This window comes from Cicer arietinum, chromosome 5 (genome assembly GCF_000331145.2).
Source record: "Cicer arietinum cultivar CDC Frontier isolate Library 1 chromosome 5, Cicar.CDCFrontier_v2.0, whole genome shotgun sequence".
In the NCBI taxonomy this organism is placed as follows: domain Eukaryota; kingdom Viridiplantae; phylum Streptophyta; class Magnoliopsida; order Fabales; family Fabaceae; genus Cicer; species Cicer arietinum.
The window spans coordinates 69,496,160-69,515,374 of record NC_021164.2 but is presented as its reverse complement, the minus strand read 5'-3'; the positions used below and the strand labels follow the sequence as shown (position 1 = coordinate 69,515,374).

Here is a 19,215-nt window from a genome sequence, read left to right as displayed (position 1 = left end):
TCTTTCCCTTGAATCTACCGGCAAGAAGAATCAACACTGTCCCTGGAGTAATGTTAGCCCTGAAAACAAAAACAGTAACAATATAAAACCATTCAACTAACAGTAATCTTTGACTATAAGTAAATCAACAAAAAAAACTATTAAATAATCGTTTATTATAAATAATTTACTACTTAAATAACGACATTTATCAGATCCCAATTAAACGCAGTAAAGCAAAACCTAATTTCCTACACATATGCTAACAAAAAAGAGTGTGGATAGAAATGAACGACCGTAACGAACCTGAGCTTAGTAGGCTTAGGTTTGTGCTTGTTGCGAAGTGGCTTCTTGACATCATCGGCGGGGTAGAATTTAGGAGCCTTCTCAGCGGGAGCTTCAGGCTTAGGTTTGGGATCATGTTTAGGGAAAGCGCCGCCGTGTTTGGCCTTGATGGCCCAGAGACCTCTCTTGTGGTACATGGCAGATTTTGAGTATTTTCCGATTCCCCTGATCAAATCGGGGTTTCTGCTTACCCTAGCGGTTCTCTGTTTGGGTGCCATTGCTGATACAGCTGCTAATGCCTTACTGCCTCAAAACCCTAGTTACGATCACGTTTATGTTTTCACTTGAATATATTTATACCTTCATCTCTTTAGGGCTTTTCTTCTCTTCTCTTACTCTGAGTCTAAACGGGCCTGCATTTAGCCCAGTCCAATTATAAATCCTTTTCTCAATTATTCTTTTTTTGTTTTTGTTTTTGGGTACATCAGTCTTAATTAATGATAAAATACTAAAATAAAAATACTCTTATTTTATTTTATATATTTTGTATATGTAGTTTAGTACTAATTACTAATTTATACCCAGTCATATTTTAATGGGTAAAAATTGGTAAAATACAACTACAAATTTGTTAAATATACTTTAAGGTATTGTTTGTTAATTTAGATCAACTAAAAACATAGTGATGCAAGTTAGCAAACCCTCTAAAGACTTACTAACTACATACTCACTATTTTTATTTTTTAACGAGTCTATAATAACAAGCTATAACTAAAAATTTTTCAAATATAAGTACATCTTATGGTATAATTTGTTCATTTGAATCCATTAAAAAATAGTAGGTGCAAATTAACAATATAAAATATATCTATAATCTATAACTATATATAAAGATAACATTGAATTTTAGTGTGAATTTTTTTTTTTAATTTTACCCATTATTTTTATTTTTATTATTCGTTATTCAATTATATTTTTTATAAACTTTTAAAATATTCATAGTTAAATATAAAAGGATACTGAGTTTTGTATAATTTTTTTTCTTTCAATTTTATCATTTGTTAAAATTATTTGTTTACCATTTTGTCCTCCCTTATCAATCTTTTTTTTTTAAATAATCATATTAAAACAAATTGTAACTTCTATTATTTTTATTAAAATATATGGACAGTCGGGCACACAAATGTCTTCTCCATGATGGTACATATATAATAGTAGGCCTAACCTAGCCGAACCCAATTTTCTTCTACTTTTTTAATTAACATTGTATATCGATGTGTCTATTTATATGTATAAGAAAAATGAAATGTCCCATTATGAGCATGATAATTTTTTTAAACAATCTAGACAATTTGAACTATATTCAACATGTCATGCTGCTGATTCGAACTCCCAGTAATCCTCGTAATTAGAGATAAATGTATTTCTATTCACAAGCACTCATTGAGTCCAAAGATTGTTGTCTTAAAATAGTGTATCGTCCCCACGTTTTAAATTTATATATACATATTTATAAAGAGAGAATGTAATTCCAAGAAACGGCTGTTTATTTGTAGACTTCTCAGACTTTTGCAGCTTAATTTTCTTCTTCCTTTGATATAAATTTTTTGGAATATGTAGGACTGGATCAAGAAAAGGGCTATTTGTTTATAGACTATTGCTACTTACTAGTATGCAGGATTCACGAAGGATTAGTCCAAAGATTGTCCGTGATGGACATTGTGCCCGGTATTTTCTCACGAATTAGAACAAGTCAAAAGCTTTCAAAAGGATGAAGATGGCTGTCAAGCATGATGCTATACACAAATTTACACAAGTGTGTTTCAAGAGTTACTATTATTTCTCTTCAAATTACAATGATCATGAGTTGAATGAAGGTTTAATAAGCTTTACTCGGTTCTCTGTAATAAGTTTGAAGTTTTACAACTAACGTGTGCAACATCAACATAGCAAATCTTTAGTATTCATGCATAATTTGTGTTGCTATAACTTGACCGACAATAGCAAAAATGTGTGTTAGTTGCATTATAATGCAAATGGGTTAAATCAGCTTCTGTATGCCTTCTTCCACGAGGTCAGTTTGAAAGTACTAACCTGTCTTTATATTTTCTAACAAAACATGTAAGAACGTGTAATTTATGTAATGATTTTCCAAACAAGTAATGCGTGTCATGCTATGGCTAAATATGTAATGTGGGTTTTGTTCAAATCTAATACACTAAATTCTAAATTCGTGCACAAACTTTAGAAATGAAAAATTGCAAGATGTAGAACCGAGTAAAGCTTATTAAACCTTCCTTCCACTCATATCCCATTCACACCTGCCCAATTCTGATACTGCCATTCAAACATGCCTCAGAGATAGGAGTGGATGTGATGTGTACCAAACATTGCTCTTTATATCCAATGTGTCCTACTTCTAAATAACGAACATAAATTAACAAGTAAAATAAAACAAATATAAATTTCACATGCATAACTTCCAACTGAACACACACACACATTGTGCAGCAGCAATCATTTACTTTTATAGTTATTACAAGTTTACAACAAACAATTTTGATAGTCATAACACACAAGCTCACATTTTCCACGAGGTCTTGTCCACTTTGTGCAAATAAGTTAAGCCTTGCGACTTCTCAAAAACAAACCTAGCCAGGTAAACATAAATGATACAAATCCTATTCCTCGAGACTTACTGTGCAGACACACTTTATTGGGTGTTGGTTTTAACACATAGTCACCAACAATGTCCAACTTATGGATTCACAAGGATAAATAAACACAGATAAGGGGAATATAACACACATAACTATGAAAGTGAGAAACTGTACATGCTAACTATACAAATGTAAAGATGTCCTACTACTTGAGCTAATCCTGTTTATTCATACAACAGTGGAGCAATCAATGTCACCTGATCAAACTAGAAAGAATTTGTGACATCAACGGGGCGAAATTTAATCTAATCATGAGGTGTTTCAGGATCCTGATCCTGCAGGACATGTATTGAAAGAAACAGGTGACCTGAAACAAAGCAGAAAGAATATCACCACAAGCACAAGTTGTAGAAAACATGAGCAAACAAAGCAAAAACTATAATATAACATCTTAAAATTAGATCGGATAAGAAAAAGCAAAATTTGTTGAAGATAATTCTAGGCATCAAATACCAATAGTAAGTCAAATCCAATTCACAAAACTACGGCCACTTTGAAAATTTCCCCTATCACTTTTCCAACATTTCCATCCTAGTGATTGTTGGAAACCTTGAACTAGTAAGTTGCTACCTTTTGCTATTCAATCAAACGGAAACCTTGTCAAGTGTTAACAAACATGTTAGGAAAGGTGATCGATTATGCAACTTGAAATTTGAACACCCCCCAAAGTAATTCCATTGGACCCACCCCCATCCAATAGAGGATGGAATGGAACACATTGAAAATGAAAGAAATACAACGAAAAAAATGACTCATAGCATGGTGACTCCTCAATACCAAGTCTTCTTTATCCTGCAATACCATGACACAAAACTAGTCTGCCCAAACGAAATAAACAACACCAAATGAGTTATCCAATTGCCACAGGATCAGTTGATCAAGGCCTATTTATAAAACTACAAGTAGAAACCTATTATCTCTAACAACTGACCCACTAAATTTTATACATTTAACTTAATTTAACAAAACAAGAATGAACGCTTAATTTGGAAAGAAAAAAATAAGAGTTGAATACCTGATAAGGCACGCAATGTGAAAGGTGGTCACAATGAAACAGAAGAACAGTGGACAATGGAAGATCCTTTTGGAACAGAGAGAACATTATTTAACCAACAAACTTCACCCCACAATTCTCCATCCTTGTTCTTATTCACATCAATCTCAGCACACCAAATATCCATTTCTTTACCCTTCTCATTCCCTTGGCACTCCCAAACCACAACCAATTTTCCACCAACATCAGCCATTGTAGCTCCACACAGAAACCTCGGCAAACCCTTATCCAAACCCTTCAGCTCCTTCCACAACCCTTGTTTCACATCAAAACCCTTGATTTTCCCCAAGTAATCATAGCAATACAGAATCCCATTCACAACGCACGCTCTCCCACGCCACCCGAGGTCAAGTTCACTCCCCACGCTCTCCCACGCGCCGTTACGAGGATCAAGCGAGACGCCGCCGCGGTCAGCCATGGCGTAAACCTTGTCGTCCACGACGGCGCTTGCGTGCATCCACTTCTCGCGAATCTCTGGCGGACTAGGAACGCTCTCCCAACGGTCGGTGGATGGATCGAAGACCTCCGCCCAATTTGCTGACCTAGCCCAATTGTCAGGGACACAGCCGCCGATGACGTAAATCTTACCGTCGATAACTCCGGCAGCGGCGAATTCACGGCAAACGCGCATGGATGGACCTTGGAGCCAACGGTTGAAGCGGCAATCGAGAAGCCAGACGTGGCGGGAGGGGATATCATTGACGGAACCACCGATGACGTAGATTATATGGCCGATGACGGCGTAAGCGGAGCCGATTGCGGGGGAAGGGAGAGGAGGGAGAGGAAGGAGGTGGTTGTTGTTTTGTAGTGTGAACCATTGGAGAGTGGTGGCGCGTGTGCGGAGAGAGAGGTAGAGAAGGTGTTGTGTGGAGTGAAGGAGAGAACGAGCGGTGAAGAAGAGTGGAGAAGAGAGAAGCAAACGGAATGGTTTGGAAACGAGGGAGAGGGTTGTGTGTTGAGAGCGTGGGACACGTGCGAGGCAGTTAACAGCGACGTCGTCTGGAAGAAACGGGATTAGGTTGGAGTTCAGGTTCTTCATAACTTACCTACCTCCTCTTTCTGCTTCGCCTTCTAGTTCTTCTGAGGATCGAGGCTCACATCACATGCTTTGGTTTGCTTTCCTTTGTGCTCTACTTGCGTTTGCTGCTTCTCGTGCTTTTGCATTATATTGCAATCATCTTTTATAAAATTATAATTATTATTTTGATATTAATTGACATCCAAGTTGAGATGGCCGAGTTGGTCTAAGGCGCTAGATTAAGGTTCTGGTCCGAAAGGGCGTGGGTTCAAATCCCACTCTCAACATTTCTTTTCATATTTTTACAGGAATAGTATTTCATTGTAAAAATTTGTTTTTCCTTGGATAATTAATAGAAATAGGCTGTGCCTATGATGCAGATTTTTGACTTTCTTAACATCTGAATCAAGGTTGTTATGAGCGACCTCTATAGCGTAACATCCTAAGATTTTACATGTTTATGAGCGTGAATAGTGTTATGTGAGCTCGTAGAGGATGCGCGTGGGAGCGGCACGCCTCACCACGCAGAAGAAGCGTTGTTTCGCAAAGATCCAACTCATTTACGTTGTTTCGATCTGGTTGTAAAATTCATGCTCTGACCCGATTTTGCACCAATTCGCCTTCGTATTATGCTTGTTTCCCATAGAGAAAAGACATGCGCATGAGGTTTTGAAGGAAAAAGCGTTGTTTCGCGATGGTCCGACCCGTTTACGCTGTTTTGATCGGTTGTAAAATCCATGCTCTAGCCCGGTTTTGCACCTCTTCGCCTTCGTATTCTGCTTGTTTCCCATAGAGAAAAGACGCCCGCGTGAGATTTTACACGTTTTTTAGCGTAAATAGTGTTCGGGCGAAGGAAAAAACGTTGTATGACCCAGATCTGTGAGCGCGCAGAGGATGCGCATGGGAGCACGCGCCTCATCGCGTAGAAGAAGCGTTGTTTCGCGAAGGTCTGACCCGTTTACGCTGTTTCGATCCGGTTGTAAAATCCATGCTCTGGCCCGATTTTGCACCTCTTCGCCTTCATATTCTGCTAGTTTCCCATAGAGAAAAGACACGTGCATGAGGTTTTGAAGGCAGCAGTAGCAGCCAGCAGCAACATGTGCATGAGAGAGTACTCTTCTCTGCTCGTATTTTGCTCCTTCGTATTCTGCTCCTTTGTATTCCTCAGAAGCACATTCGTATTACGCTTTGCTCGTTTTCCAAGTCTTGATTTTAAGACTCTGTTTCAATTTCTAATACTTAAATTACATGATTCAATTTCAGATTCTCTCCTTCTATTTCTTCTATAAATTTTTCACATCTTGTTACTTTTTATTGAACCAATAAAAACTTTTATGTTAAGATTATTTTTCTTAATTTTATGGTATAATTTTGTCTATTTTATGAAATCTTAAGATCCGTGTTACGATCCTATGATCCACGCTTTTTTCATATCCAAAAGATATTAGGTAGGATGTATCGTTTGACAACCTTGCTCTCAATTATATAAACAAAACAGTGCTTGAATTCATACAATTATTTGAGAATCCTCTCTGAACTCATCATACAAATCATTACAAATACATTCTGAATTCAAATATTCTAGGCATAGCAGAATTGCTTCTTTATGTTACCAAAATGGTTCAGGTCAAGTGTCTTAGATTTCTTGAACACAAGGCACCCAGCTTTGATCAAGTTGGTATTCGCTCCAGCAACTTGGGAATAAAGACTGTAGGCTTAGCCTCTTCCACTTAAGCTTGTGTTGCAAGGCAAATTCCTCTACTTTACACTCAAAGGATTTCATATTTCAAAGCCGGCCATACATTGAAAGCATCTCTTTGAGTCTAGTTGCCTCTCTTTCTAACCTGTCAAAGCTCACAGAACTTGGAACCCTCCATCCCCAGTTTCCAAACTGCATTGGTCATGAGATCAACAATATCATGATTTTTATTTTTTATTTTTTATTTTTTGAGGGGTGGGACTGTGGGAGGTAAATGTTTTTGCTAGAACAAACAAGCTTTTACCTGAGTAGCAGGAATATTCATCCTGGCAGAACTCCCTAGTCCAAGAACATCTTGCATAGGTATTATTGCTGTTTGACCAACAGAGGCCAGCGCTGTCTGTATTAGTGCCCACGAAATATCTTCTTCTCCAGTTAATGAAACATAACTTAATACCTGACACATGAAAATAAAGGAGGTGATGAACTCATCCAAGTTGATTAAACAATAATATTTCACGTATCGGCTATGGCACCCACATGGGATTTCTCTTCTTGGTTTAAAGCTTCCCACCAACCCTTAATCTGTAGCAGAAACACATCTGTTGTCAAGATTTATTATTTTTAACAGGAGAAATGATTTAAGACATGATATAAGTATGGAAATGAAACAACTAAATTATAGGCTATACACGGGTAGCATGTATCAGTGTATGTTTGGTCACTGTGATTTGGCCAATCCAACCGCAAAACCAAACATGCACTAAAGTCCTTTCTAAGAAAATAGATATGAAGCATCAGCAAATGCATAGCGGAATAAATTCTTACCGTGTCATTGTCATGAGTCCCTGTATAGACAACTTGATTGCACTCGTGATTATGAGGCAAATGAGGGTTACCGGCGCCACCTCCAAACCCTAGACAAAAGAAAATGTTCAGGTTCTCAAACTTGAGGTCACTTTGGTATGATACTGAAGGATGGTAAACAAAATTAGCAATTAATCATTACCAAACTGAAGGACAGCCATTCCAGGGGCTCCAATGGATTTTCTTAGTTGCACTACATCCTCAGTGATAACTCCCTTCCATAAATAAAAAACCCAAAAAATTAAGTGATACCTAGGCAAGAGTACTTTATGAATTAAAACCAAGGCTCTCACGAGACTAATGAAGCAATAATGTTAAAACTTTCAGAGCTTGTTTTGATAATACGTACTAAGTCTTCTGCTGTGATATCCATCCTTCCAATAGCTCCGAAAATGGCATCAAAGAAGGAAATTCCAGGTCCTACCTATCAATCATTTAAGCATGAAGCAGTTTATAGTTTGACCAAATAGATCGAAGGTAGAACAAAATGGCAGGACCTGACCTTCCACTTTCCAACCATAGCGACTTTGGCTTCTGCATATTCATACAACTTACACATGTTACACAAACATCACATCAAGCAAAAAGGTGAAATAAGCTCAGTGTAGACTCACCAGAGGGAACAGCCCAAAATCCAGCAAATCCTCTAAAGTGGTCGATCCTAAATTCGTCATATAAATCCTGTGCACGCCGTAGGCGGCGTATCCACCATGAGTATCCTTCTTGCTCCATGGCTTTCCAATCATACAGGGGGCTTTTTTCATTTAAACGTGAAAATGTACAAATAAAAAATCATTAATCTGAATGAAATTTCCACAATGTGCTTCGATACAATATGTGAGCAATTGTTACAGTAAAAAGAAAGACGGAAAAATGCTGAAAGGGGGTTTAGAGAATCAATCAAGCAATATATTAAATCACAGAAAGATGAAAGGAACTAAAACGACATGTCAGAGGGGCCGACTCTTGCCGATCATGATTACATCATAATGAGCAAATACCTTCAAGAAAAGATAATAATTTTATGTTGAAATGAGGACAAGAATTGAATTCAATAAAGAACTTGGAAAATTAAGATTTATGGCCAAACATTTAACAAAGGATTAGCATCAAACCTTCCCCACAGCTGACCAGTTTCGCTGAATGCATCCGGAGGAACACCACTTACTAAAATAGGAAAGCCTTTCCTGTTCTGCGAGATAAATAAGTAGAGATGATTTATGATCACAGATTACAAAATGCTCCGAAAAAAGGTTGGTTTAGACTTTAGATACATATTTTTTGGAGACAACTAACCAGTGCAAACTGGTTCTTATTTGCCCAAACATCTGCACTATGATAACCAACATAAATGGGCATGTCTCCCATTATCCTAATTCCCCTACTCTGCGCATAATTGCGAACTTTCTGCCATTGCTTTTGGAACAAGAATTGTTGGGCAATAAATACATTTATCTGCATGCAAAAGTATAAACGATACAATGAGAAATTGTTAATGATAATTATAGCAAGAAGGATTGTTTATGATCTTACAAAATCTTGCTTTTGTTCGTAAATATCTTCTAGAGCTACAAGATGGCGGTTTTTTAAAGGCTCGGGCCACTCGTACCAGCTGAGTGTGTTTAAACTGTCGTCAATAGCAGCAAAATAAGCTGCATCTTCAAGCCAACCTATAATAATAAAAGATATTACAGTTACAACTTTACAAAAGAAAATGCCCATATGAGTTGTTTTGACAAACCTCACTTGGAAAACTTAGAAACAAATAATGTAGGCAATGCTCAAGAGTAGAGAAATCCTACCCATATCTCAAAAGAAATTGAAAACTCCATTACTATGGTTTTTGGTGTATTGTAAGTTTGAAAACTCCATTATTATTTGCAAGTTACTGTCATTGAAGTGAAACATTGCAGCTAACAGGAAACATAGATATAAAATTAAAATAGCAACTAAATGAGTGTCTCACTTGATATGCTAGGATCCCTACGAAAAGTCTCAAGCTGTGTTTTGAGTTCCCCTTTGCTTGAAATTAGCCTCTGTGCAGCCTGAGGAAAATTAACATAATGTACCAGATGCACACAAGGCATTGAAAAGTACAATGACGTAAAGAAAATAAAGTAACGCTAGTATAACAAAGTAAGAATCTCAAAAGATCGCAAAAACTCTCCACACAGTACTTGTGGTGTATTGCAATTCACCATTGTAAAACAAGACTTTTCCAAGAAAATAATATCACATCTGTAGACTATTTCCCAAGCAAAACCTACAGCCATGTTCCGTAGTGTATCAGATGAAATGACTAGAAAACTGCTAAAGGTAACATGCCAGGTCGTTTGATGTATGCAAGGGTATTGTTGAAATAGGTCGGATGATATTCAGTTACATTTCATGATTCAACCAATTTTAACACCTTGTTACATTTTGAATGAGGTGCACAACACCACTAGCAGTAACCAAGCATTTAATATCTTACTTTAGTTATCAAAGGATCCTTAAGATCAGCAACAGCAGAAAAATTCACTCGCTCTGCATCACTACATTCATTTAATAAAAACTATAAGATATGCAAACCATTAACACCCGAAAGAAAATAGCTCAAAACTAAGTCATATACATATATAAAAATTCTCACATTGGTTTAGGAAGCTCATGTTTTTCCAACAATCCATCCTCAACAAGCTCTTCAAGAGAAATCAAAAGGGTGTTGCCACAATTCGCATCCTGAAAAGCAAAATTTCAAACCACGTTGTTTTAAAGAGCTGAGGCTTGATGTTATTACACAACTCTAAAACAAAATTCAAAAAATTGAAAACCTGGCCTGAGTAAGGGGATCCCTCTTCATTAGCCTTTCTGCCAGGAGGCACCAGAGGAAGAACCTGGAAATATTGCATGTTAGAATTGAAATGATTATAAGTAAGTTTGGATGACTTATTTGAACTTACCTAAGAGAGCTTATAGACCCACATTATTTCCATAAGCTCAACAGCTAAATTAAGGGTTTATCACATAAATGTTTATGCATAAGTGTTCATGTATAAACTATTTGTAAAACAAAACATAAAATAAAGTGAAGTTGTTTGAATAAGATGTTCCAATAAACTCTTCCAAACCGTCTGAAAAGTACTTTCTCTGTAGCACAGAGACTATGATCGAATGCGTGTCTCAATGTCGAGACAGACACTTGAGGCATTCAAATAATTCATTTTTTTGAATTATTAAATGTGTCGTGTAGTGTGTGGAGTCCATGGTAAGTATTCATGCTTCATAGAGTATTTTTTATCAATGGATAATGGATAAGCTCAATTGAGTCCGTGAAGAAAAAATGGGAAATGAATGTAAAAGAGAAAAGAAATGGAACCTGCCAAAGGGAGCAACCGGTTCGGTGAAGCCAATCAATGAAACGAAAAGCCTCGTTTCCGAGATCACCGATTCCATAAGGGCCTTGAAACGACGTCGGATGGAGTAGAATACCGGCTCTTCTGCGAAGATGAAGTTGGGGCTTGGGAAGCCAATCACCGTAGTTTAGCGGAAAATCTTCACCAACAGTGAGTTGATTAAAGGAAGTGGAAGACAAAGAAGAAGCACAATTGAAGGAATGTGGTGAATTGGATTTGAATTTGAGAATTGGCGATGAGGTCCACCGGTGTACTTGTGGGATGAGACTCAAAGTCAGAGTCAAAGACATTTCTTTCTGGTTTATTATTTGCAATTCCAAACACACCACTAGTTTTTTTTTAGTAGAAGTGGGAGTGAACACAGTAAACGCGTGACCAGAGCTTAGAGATAGGAGAAGTGTTTGATCCGAGATATAAACCCAAGAATCAACGCTCCTCACTGTTTTCTCGCTTTCTATTCACTATTCATTCATGTTACATTCATGTGTGACGTGGAATGGAATCTCTCAACAACAAAAAAAAATTTATTGTAAAAAACTTCGTTTGCCTCTACAGGATGCGGAAGACATATAACAAAGGTTCGGAAAATAAAAAGATTGCAAATCAATAAAAATAAAATCTGCAATACGGACATGTGTTCCGTTCCATAAAAAACATTTGTTTCATCTGAATGACGAGAGACTCGAATATCTTAAATAAAGGACAGGTGTTTATAGAGAATGCATATTACTCCAATTCAAATATTATAGTTCATTCGGTTCATTCCGTCCTTTTATAGTTGCAGTGAATACATAGTAGTTATTGGATCAAAATTAAGATCGAATTTAGTTCTCAAATAATGTATTAGAAAATAAAAAATAAATTTGATTAAAACTTAAATCCCATTATCACCGTATATCAATTACCAATATTTTAACTGTAGATACAACAATGATACATTAACACGTATAATTTCTTATATTTCATTTTATTTCTATTTCTTATTATATTGCATCATCACTATGTTAGATTATTTTTTTCCTAGTGTGTATCCAATCATTTTTTAGGTATGCACCGTGAACTCTCATTACATTTTTTTGAGTTGGCGCTTGCCCCTGCATTTTTACAACACGCGCTCGCATCTAAATATTTGTTGCAGCTCCTCTTCGAACCATCTCATTCTGCCTCCGCAACTGAAAAGTGATTTCGATCCATCAACAATGAAATGCACGGTGATTTTCAAGCCAAATTTGGATACCGTGTCAATTTCACGAACTCAACCAAAAACTCTCCACCTTAATCTTATTCATACATTTTAGCCTCGATTAAAAAAAAAACTTACATTTTAGCCAAATAAGTCTAACGAGAAAAAGCACGAACATAATATTTATACAACAACGCATAGCCAAACGAGATAAAAAAAAGTGATCATATCATAAATACAACATTAACTTATGCACCAGTACACATCAAATATGACTACCTACTAGTTCTGGATCATCCAATTCTAATTAACTTACCATGCACCCTCTGAATTGTAAATGAACCGAACCTCGTAATCAAACATACAAATCCTTTTTCTACATGAAAAAAAGGATTATACATGAATTCTTAATTAAATCCTTACAAAAAATATAGTAAGCTCAGGCCCATTATTATTATTCCCATCAGGACTCAACATATATAAAGTCTCAGAATCCTTAGAGCCAATTACGTGCTCAAAAGAAGCTCTCATAAAAGCCAATTCTCCATCAACATCATCAGCCTCATTTTTCATTGGAACAACACCAGCACCCATTGAAACAGCTTTAAGAAGTTCCATAATATTTAAATCCTCCTCTGACGCTTCTCTCTTAACACCGTACCCTGTTTTCTTTCCGTTACAATACATCGTCCATAACGGTTCCTCAGTCAACAATGTCTTATCTTTTTCTCCGCGTTTTTCGCATTCGAGTGCTATTCTAACCATTCCCGCAGCCATTTCTTTCTGTAAAACATTGGTTTGCATTGAAAGTTCGATTACCAAAGAAGGTAGACACTTTGGATTCTCTTGAATGGAGAGACTAACGCGTCCTTTTCGGTGACCGAATAGCGTGCCGGAGACTTTTGTACCGTTGTGACCGGCGATGTTTCTGTGGTGGTGGTGGTGGTGGCCTTCGGCGGTGGCTGTTGGGATTGATGGGAATTTACAAGTGGGAGTTATAATAGGTAAAGAACGAAAAACAGAGCGGAAGACACGAACGACTTTGGGTCTGTGTTTTCGTTTTTGGGAAGGTTGGATGAGGGAGATTTTTTGAGGGGGTGGTGGTGGAGATGGTAATGTTGTTGGAGAAGATTGAGATGATGTTGTTGAGGTGTGTGATGATGATCTTGGCTCCCCCATTGGTTGGTGCTTGCAAACAGGGAAGAGAAGATCAATGCCATCAGAGAGAGAGAGAAGAGAGAGAAAGACTAATTGGTTACAAGTTTTTTTAGAATTGAACGTTCAAGTTTTGTTTTGAGTTTTGCGGCTTAAGATGGATCTTCGGACATTAAATCGTTTATCTTCCTATTTCTTTGCATTTCACAAATAAGCTCTTTAAATAGTCAAGAGTTTATATATTAGTTTTTTTTTAAAGTTTACACATTAGTTTGGTTTTGGTTAAACAAGTTGTTTTTCTGTAAATTTTAAAATAAGTGTCTTTTCGATTAATATTATTTATTAGATATATCAATTTTTATTAATTTAATTATAATTTAATTATCTTTTATAAAAAGAATTAGAATTAAGGGAGTAATATACATCTTCCTTAAAATAAGAATGATTACTTTATTCCAATTTTAACTCCAACTTTAGGCAATGCGAACTTTAGTTTTAGAGAGGGCGATGACTTATCTCTTTTCTTACTTCCCTTTGGGTAGTCATGTCACTACAGAATGCACCCATCCGATTGAGGTTTGTCTTGTGTTACCCAAACCATCCTCACTTTTGAATTGTTAGTTGCTGCAAGTGTCTACGTGGTAGTTTTTTTGGATAAATTGAGCTTCTAATGTTAAATAGTCAAACGGCATTTTGCATGTTTGTTGAAATGCCTCAACAAATCTATGTGTTTTGGGATAACAAGGTGTTGGATGGTCCAAATAGTTTTTACACTAATTTTTGCAATCTCTCCATGTTTAATTTATTTTCTAATCAAGTGATTAATGGGCATCATTGAGATCAATTAAAGTGAAAGGAGTCTGTAGTATAGTAGCTAAACAATTGTTTTTGATTAGATAAAATTAAATATATTTTTTTCACGGTCATCTACGACACTGCTGACTAAAAAAATTATTAGTTGAAAATTAAGTTTTAGATATTGATTAAGTTCAACTATTTTGATTACTAATTGATTGTTGTTCTTTAATGTTTTATGTCTTGTTATACTTTGTTATTTGATTTCTTATTTAAGTGGATGGATTTTATATAAATATTTTTGTTTCAATGAAATTATAATCCTCTTGGATTTTTTATTAAATGAATCAATAATTGTTTAACCGTTAAAAAAAATACTCCAAATTTACTGTGTCCTATCAATTTTCAATTTTCACTTTTTTCTTTTCGTTTTTTATTTTATCTAAAAGAATTCTTCAAACAATTATCTTTCAAATATTATTTACCAACAATTTTAGTCTCTAGTTTAAGTCAATTAATTTATATTATCATAATTTTTTAATATATTTTGCATGTATCTTTAAAACATTATAAAAATCTCTTCCACCAAAATATAGAATTTTTTTCACAATTAATGAATTTAATATATATTTTATGTTTTTATTGCTTAAAATTTTATATTTAATTTATCTTTAGTTAAAAAAAATTAAACTTTTGTAGGGAAAAATCTTATAATATTCTAAAAATGCATACAAAACTAATCCAAAAGATATACATAAATTGAATTAAAAGTAGGGATCAAAAATAATAAATATATATATATATATTTAAGGAACCATTATTTTAAAGAAAATTTTTTTAAAACTAAACGAAATAAAATATAATTAAAAAGATTAAAATTTAAAAACATAAAAATTATTTAACCTTAAACTTTATTAACCACTCAACCCATGTTTTTGAATCTATACTATACCAAACAAATTGGATATCAAACAATTTGCCCTATGTATGCATCGGTTGTTAAGCACATACACATAACATAGTATTTTATTCTTAACAACTAAATAACCACTTCCTAAAATATAAACATGATTGCTAATTTGCAAAGTCTTTTTAGAGATGATGACAGCGACCCACCAATCATATTAGAAAAAGCCATGATCAACATTCTCTACATCAATACCTAACTTTGGGAATCACTAGTTACTGGCATCACCTGTTTAAATGAAGGTTGAGCTACAAACCAAATTAAAGCCTTTTTTATTTTAATATTTAGTTTTTTTTTTCTTCATCAAAATACTTCGCTTCGAAAAAATTATTATAGAAATGTCTTACTTTTTAAACTCTGATGATCGTGTCTTAAAGATGGGATGATTTAAAGGAATTTTTTTTCCATCTTAATAGAAGGTTGCGTTATGAGGATGTAACTACGTACTGACATTTGTTTTCTTTTATTTTATTAATACTATATTTCTTATAAATTTAACTTTTTTTTCTCATAATTGATATTCCTTGCAGCCTCACATCATATTAATTGTAGTATTACTTGCAGTTTCACATCATATTAAGTGTAGAAGGTAAGACGTAAAATTTCACAAAAATAAATCAATTAATGGGGAAGTAACGATGACAATATAAAGAAATATGTATTGATGAGTAAACTTACACATGAATTGATCAATAGCATTATAAAGACATGGACTATGATGTTATGGAGTAGATATGAATTTATGTGAAATTATATTTGAATTTTTGCAACATAATATATATTACAGACGAAAATACACATTTAGCCCTATAAATTTTTGTTTACGTTTTTGAAGTTTTTTTTTTATTCAATCAGTTAATTGTATCATTAGTTTTTAACATATATTAAATTACGTATACAAATCTTTAAGTTTAAAAAACAAATCGAATTATTGTCATAAAATATTAAGATATAATCGAAAATATTACAAAAAATTAATCGTAAAACTAATTTACAAGTGAAAAAAGTTAAAGTAATTGATTATGTGGATAAATATTTATTATCTTATTTTAAAAGCTATACATATATCTAAATTGGTGTAAAAACAAATATAAACCATATTTGATAAATATTTGTTTAAAGGATTTGTACGAAAAATATTATTGCAGTATTAATTTGCAGAGTTTATAATGATAAATTTTTTTAATTTCGTCATTATCGAAATTAAAATAAATAAGTTACGATACAAACATAATATTTTTTTAGGCTTACATAGATATGTGATATGTAATATTTTTTTTAAAAGATATGTAGTACACGTGTAATTTACACAATAAATGTGATAAGTATATATATATATTTTAAAAATATAAAAATGTATATATTTTGTTATTTTTTAAAAATAATTTATCTAATATTTCTGAAATATTCATACTAAAATATGAATTAGACACATTAATAAAAATCAAAAATAATAATTCTAATATTTCTAAGATATGTGTAAATATTAATGAAGTATTGGTTCATGAGTATATCTCTACTTTTATAATATTCAAATTTGACATTATTGTAATCCAATAAACAAAAAATTGATCTAGTATTTAATTGGATTAAATTCTATTAAAACTTAAAAGTCTTTCAAATTCTATTATAAATTTCTTATAAAAATACAATAAATAAGTTATATCAACTATTTTTTTTCTGTTTTAAAATGAGTCTTACGGCCTAACGTAAAGCCATTAATAAAACAAGCGAGTCTATCTGTAAAACAAAATTTTTTACTTAATACAGTCTCAAATCTTTTTTTTATTTAATGAAAACGTCTCACATTTTAATATTTTTAAAAATAAAATCGATAATATTTTATATAAATTAAATTAAATATTTTATTTTTGTTATAAATTATTTAATACTCTTATTAATACAAGTAAATTGGTTAATAAATGTAGTAGAGATGAGAGAAATATTGATTATAAATTGATAAATCATGAGACAAAAAGTGAGTATATTGCTCATACTAAAAATATTAGTTATAAATTGAGAAATCATTATATAATTAATGAACATATGACTAACATGAATTACTGGAGTGATACAACTTATACACACCATTTTTTTTTTCAACTAAAAGATGAAAAAATTTATACGAGTTATTGATGTTGACATACAACTATTGAAATATCTTATTTCATTTTAAAAAAAATATAAGAACAGTATATTTGAAAATATCATTAATTATACTAAAGAAAATCTATATAGTTATATATTAAATAAAATATTAATAATTCATCTATTAAATTTTGAGAAGACATCGTGTAATAATTTCGCTTTATGACTCATGTGTTAGGCCACTCTCACTTTAATAAAAATATAATATTTTAAAATCAATGTCACTTTTAATTTTTAAAGTAATTTTAAATGTTTTATTTTCTCTAATTGAATCCTCCCATTAATGTTATATACACGACTTCTTAAATATTTATTTTATATTTATAATAGTAAAAAATATAGATTAATAAATAAAAAATAACTTAATAAAAAGACAATTTTTTTAATTATTATATTTTTAATATAGATATAATATACACACGCGCACGAAAATCTTAAATCAAGAAGGAGATAATAAAATATGTAAAAGTTGATGAGTTTATAAGTAGAGGTGAGAATAGACGAGGTCATGTCTTGAAAAGTCTGAGTCTGAACTACAAATAATTTTTAGGCTTAAGTCAAGCCTATAGTCCATCATAGACTTTTTTTCGACATGACTTGGTCTGGCCTTTTTAACAGTATTGCATGACTTGAAAGTCTATTCAAAAGTCTTATTCACATAAAAAATTTTAAATATTATATTATACATTTTTTTTAAATAAGATAAACTAGACCTTTATATACAAGAAAAATTTATAAAATTATAATCAAATCCAATAAATTAATAACTGACAAATCTGAAATGCAACCATCTTCTAAGAAAACAAAAAAACAAAATGAAATCATAATTAATCTCTATACACATTTCAAACCACACACATGCTCTATCTATACCAATTTACATGATGATCTACTCATACACATGATACTCTCCACATACCAATAACAATGTATGTATATATATATATATATATATATTAAAAAAATGATTTTCTAACAAAATAATTTTAAAAATAATATGAAACAAACACTCTTTAAACTCTAAAAAATGATTTTTGATTTCAAATAATAAATTTTTTCCTAAAACAAACACATATATTATTACGTCTCAAACAAACTCGAACATCAATAGTAATATAATTAATATTATTATCAACTTTGAAACACTTATAAAGGGACTGCACCTATTTTATGCATTTTTTTACTAATTTTTTTTTTTTACAAATTCACATATACTGTTTTGATTTAAGAATTATTTTTATTTATAAAACATAAAATTAGAACAACTTCAATGAAGTTTTTAGAAAATTTTACAAAGACTAACTTTATTAAAGGAATATAAAAATAAAAATAAAAAGATTTTGAAGTAGTAAATATTGAAATCTTACTTAGTATAATAATTATATAATAATATGAACTATTCAACTTGAAAAGAACGGAAATATAAGCTAAAGTCCCTTAACTTAATTTCAGTTAACGTTTTAGTCATTTATCTTTTTTTTCCTCTCGATTTGGTCATTTCTTTTAATTTTAAGTGTTAATTTGATCTTTTATGTTTTAAAATGTCAACAATATTATCTTTTTGTTTACAAAAATTCATCAAAATTTTCAAACAAAACCCATAAAAGTAATTATATTATTCAATATAATACAAATTTCATCAAATTCGTAACTCAAATCTTCAAATAAACTCATATTTTTATTCTTTATTTGATATTGTTATAGATGAAAATATGAGTTTATTTAAAGATTTAAGTTACAAATTTGATGAAATTTGCATTATATTGAGGATGATAATTAATTTTATGGATTTTGTTTGAAATTTTTGACAAATTTTTGTAAAAAAAAAAAAAGATAACATTGTTAAAATTTTAAAATATAAAAAATTAAATTATTACTTAAAATTAAAATAAAGTATCAAATCGAGAAAAAAAAACTAAAATATTAATTAAAATTAAATTAAAGGACTAC

General features: G+C 32.4%; 4 protein-coding genes and 1 non-coding gene across 6 annotated transcripts in view; 1 reads left to right on the top strand and 4 right to left on the bottom strand.

The window, feature by feature from the left end:
- Positions 1-563, bottom strand: part of LOC101493226 (60S ribosomal protein L6-2-like) — a 2,140-nt gene extending 1,577 nt beyond the window's left edge. Inside the window, 2 exon segments of the mRNA NM_001279217.1 lie at positions 1-59; positions 286-563. Coding sequence (NP_001266146.1) covers positions 1-59; positions 286-542 — 316 coding nt within the window. The 5' untranslated portion in view covers positions 543-563.
- Positions 564-2,714: 2,151 nt separating this feature from the next.
- On the bottom strand, positions 2,715-5,188 carry LOC101492894 (F-box/kelch-repeat protein SKIP6-like). 2 transcript variants are annotated; one of them, XM_004502810.4, is made up of 2 exons: positions 4,000-5,187; positions 2,715-3,291 (listed from the first exon to the last, which is right to left on the bottom strand). In XM_004502810.4, exon 1 carries the CDS (start codon positions 5,075-5,077, stop codon positions 4,028-4,030), a length of 1,050 nt encoding a protein of 349 aa, XP_004502867.1. In that variant the 5' UTR covers positions 5,078-5,187; the 3' UTR covers positions 2,715-3,291; positions 4,000-4,027. The 2 variants fall into 2 exon arrangements, with proteins under 2 accessions (XP_004502867.1, XP_073225138.1); XM_073369037.1 differs by lacking the exon at positions 2,715-3,291 and adding an exon at positions 3,361-3,580 and having other exon boundaries at positions 4,000-5,188.
- A 74-nt stretch (positions 5,189-5,262) lies between these two features.
- Positions 5,263-5,343, top strand: TRNAL-AAG (transfer RNA leucine (anticodon AAG)). Its single transcript has one exon. It is a non-coding gene; the product is annotated as a tRNA-Leu (tRNA).
- Positions 5,344-6,512: 1,169 nt separating this feature from the next.
- On the bottom strand, positions 6,513-11,689 carry LOC101492564 (4-alpha-glucanotransferase, chloroplastic/amyloplastic). Its single transcript, XM_004502809.4, has 16 exons — positions 10,981-11,689; positions 10,436-10,498; positions 10,255-10,343; positions 10,096-10,156; positions 9,589-9,667; positions 9,156-9,292; positions 8,919-9,077; positions 8,738-8,814; positions 8,237-8,376; positions 8,125-8,156; positions 7,972-8,046; positions 7,765-7,837; positions 7,584-7,672; positions 7,296-7,340; positions 7,060-7,212; positions 6,513-6,947 (listed from the first exon to the last, which is right to left on the bottom strand). Exons 1-16 carry the CDS (start codon positions 11,305-11,307, stop codon positions 6,843-6,845), a joined length of 1,704 nt encoding a protein of 567 aa, XP_004502866.1. The 5' UTR covers positions 11,308-11,689; the 3' UTR covers positions 6,513-6,842.
- Positions 11,690-12,411: 722 nt separating this feature from the next.
- Positions 12,412-13,525, bottom strand: LOC101492225 (protein MIZU-KUSSEI 1). The gene has a single exon (XM_004502808.4). It carries the CDS (start codon positions 13,377-13,379, stop codon positions 12,612-12,614), a length of 768 nt encoding a protein of 255 aa, XP_004502865.1. The 5' UTR covers positions 13,380-13,525; the 3' UTR covers positions 12,412-12,611.
- Between the last annotated feature and the right edge of the window lie 5,690 nt (positions 13,526-19,215).

Coding starts and splice junctions, on each gene's coding strand:
- LOC101492564 (XM_004502809.4), bottom strand. CDS start 11,307: ATGTCTTTGACTCTGACTTTGAGTCTCATCCCACAAGTACACCGGTGG. Junction 9,668..10,095: donor AGGATCCTTTGATAACTAAA/GTAAGATATTAA, acceptor AATTTTCCTCAG/GCTGCACAGAGGCTAATTTC. Junction 7,341..7,583: donor GGACTCATGACAATGACACG/GTAAGAATTTAT, acceptor TTTCTGCTACAG/ATTAAGGGTTGGTGGGAAGC.
- LOC101492225 (XM_004502808.4), bottom strand. CDS start 13,379: ATGGGGGAGCCAAGATCATCATCACACACCTCAACAACATCATCTCAA.
- LOC101492894 (XM_073369037.1), bottom strand. CDS start 5,077: ATGAAGAACCTGAACTCCAACCTAATCCCGTTTCTTCCAGACGACGTC.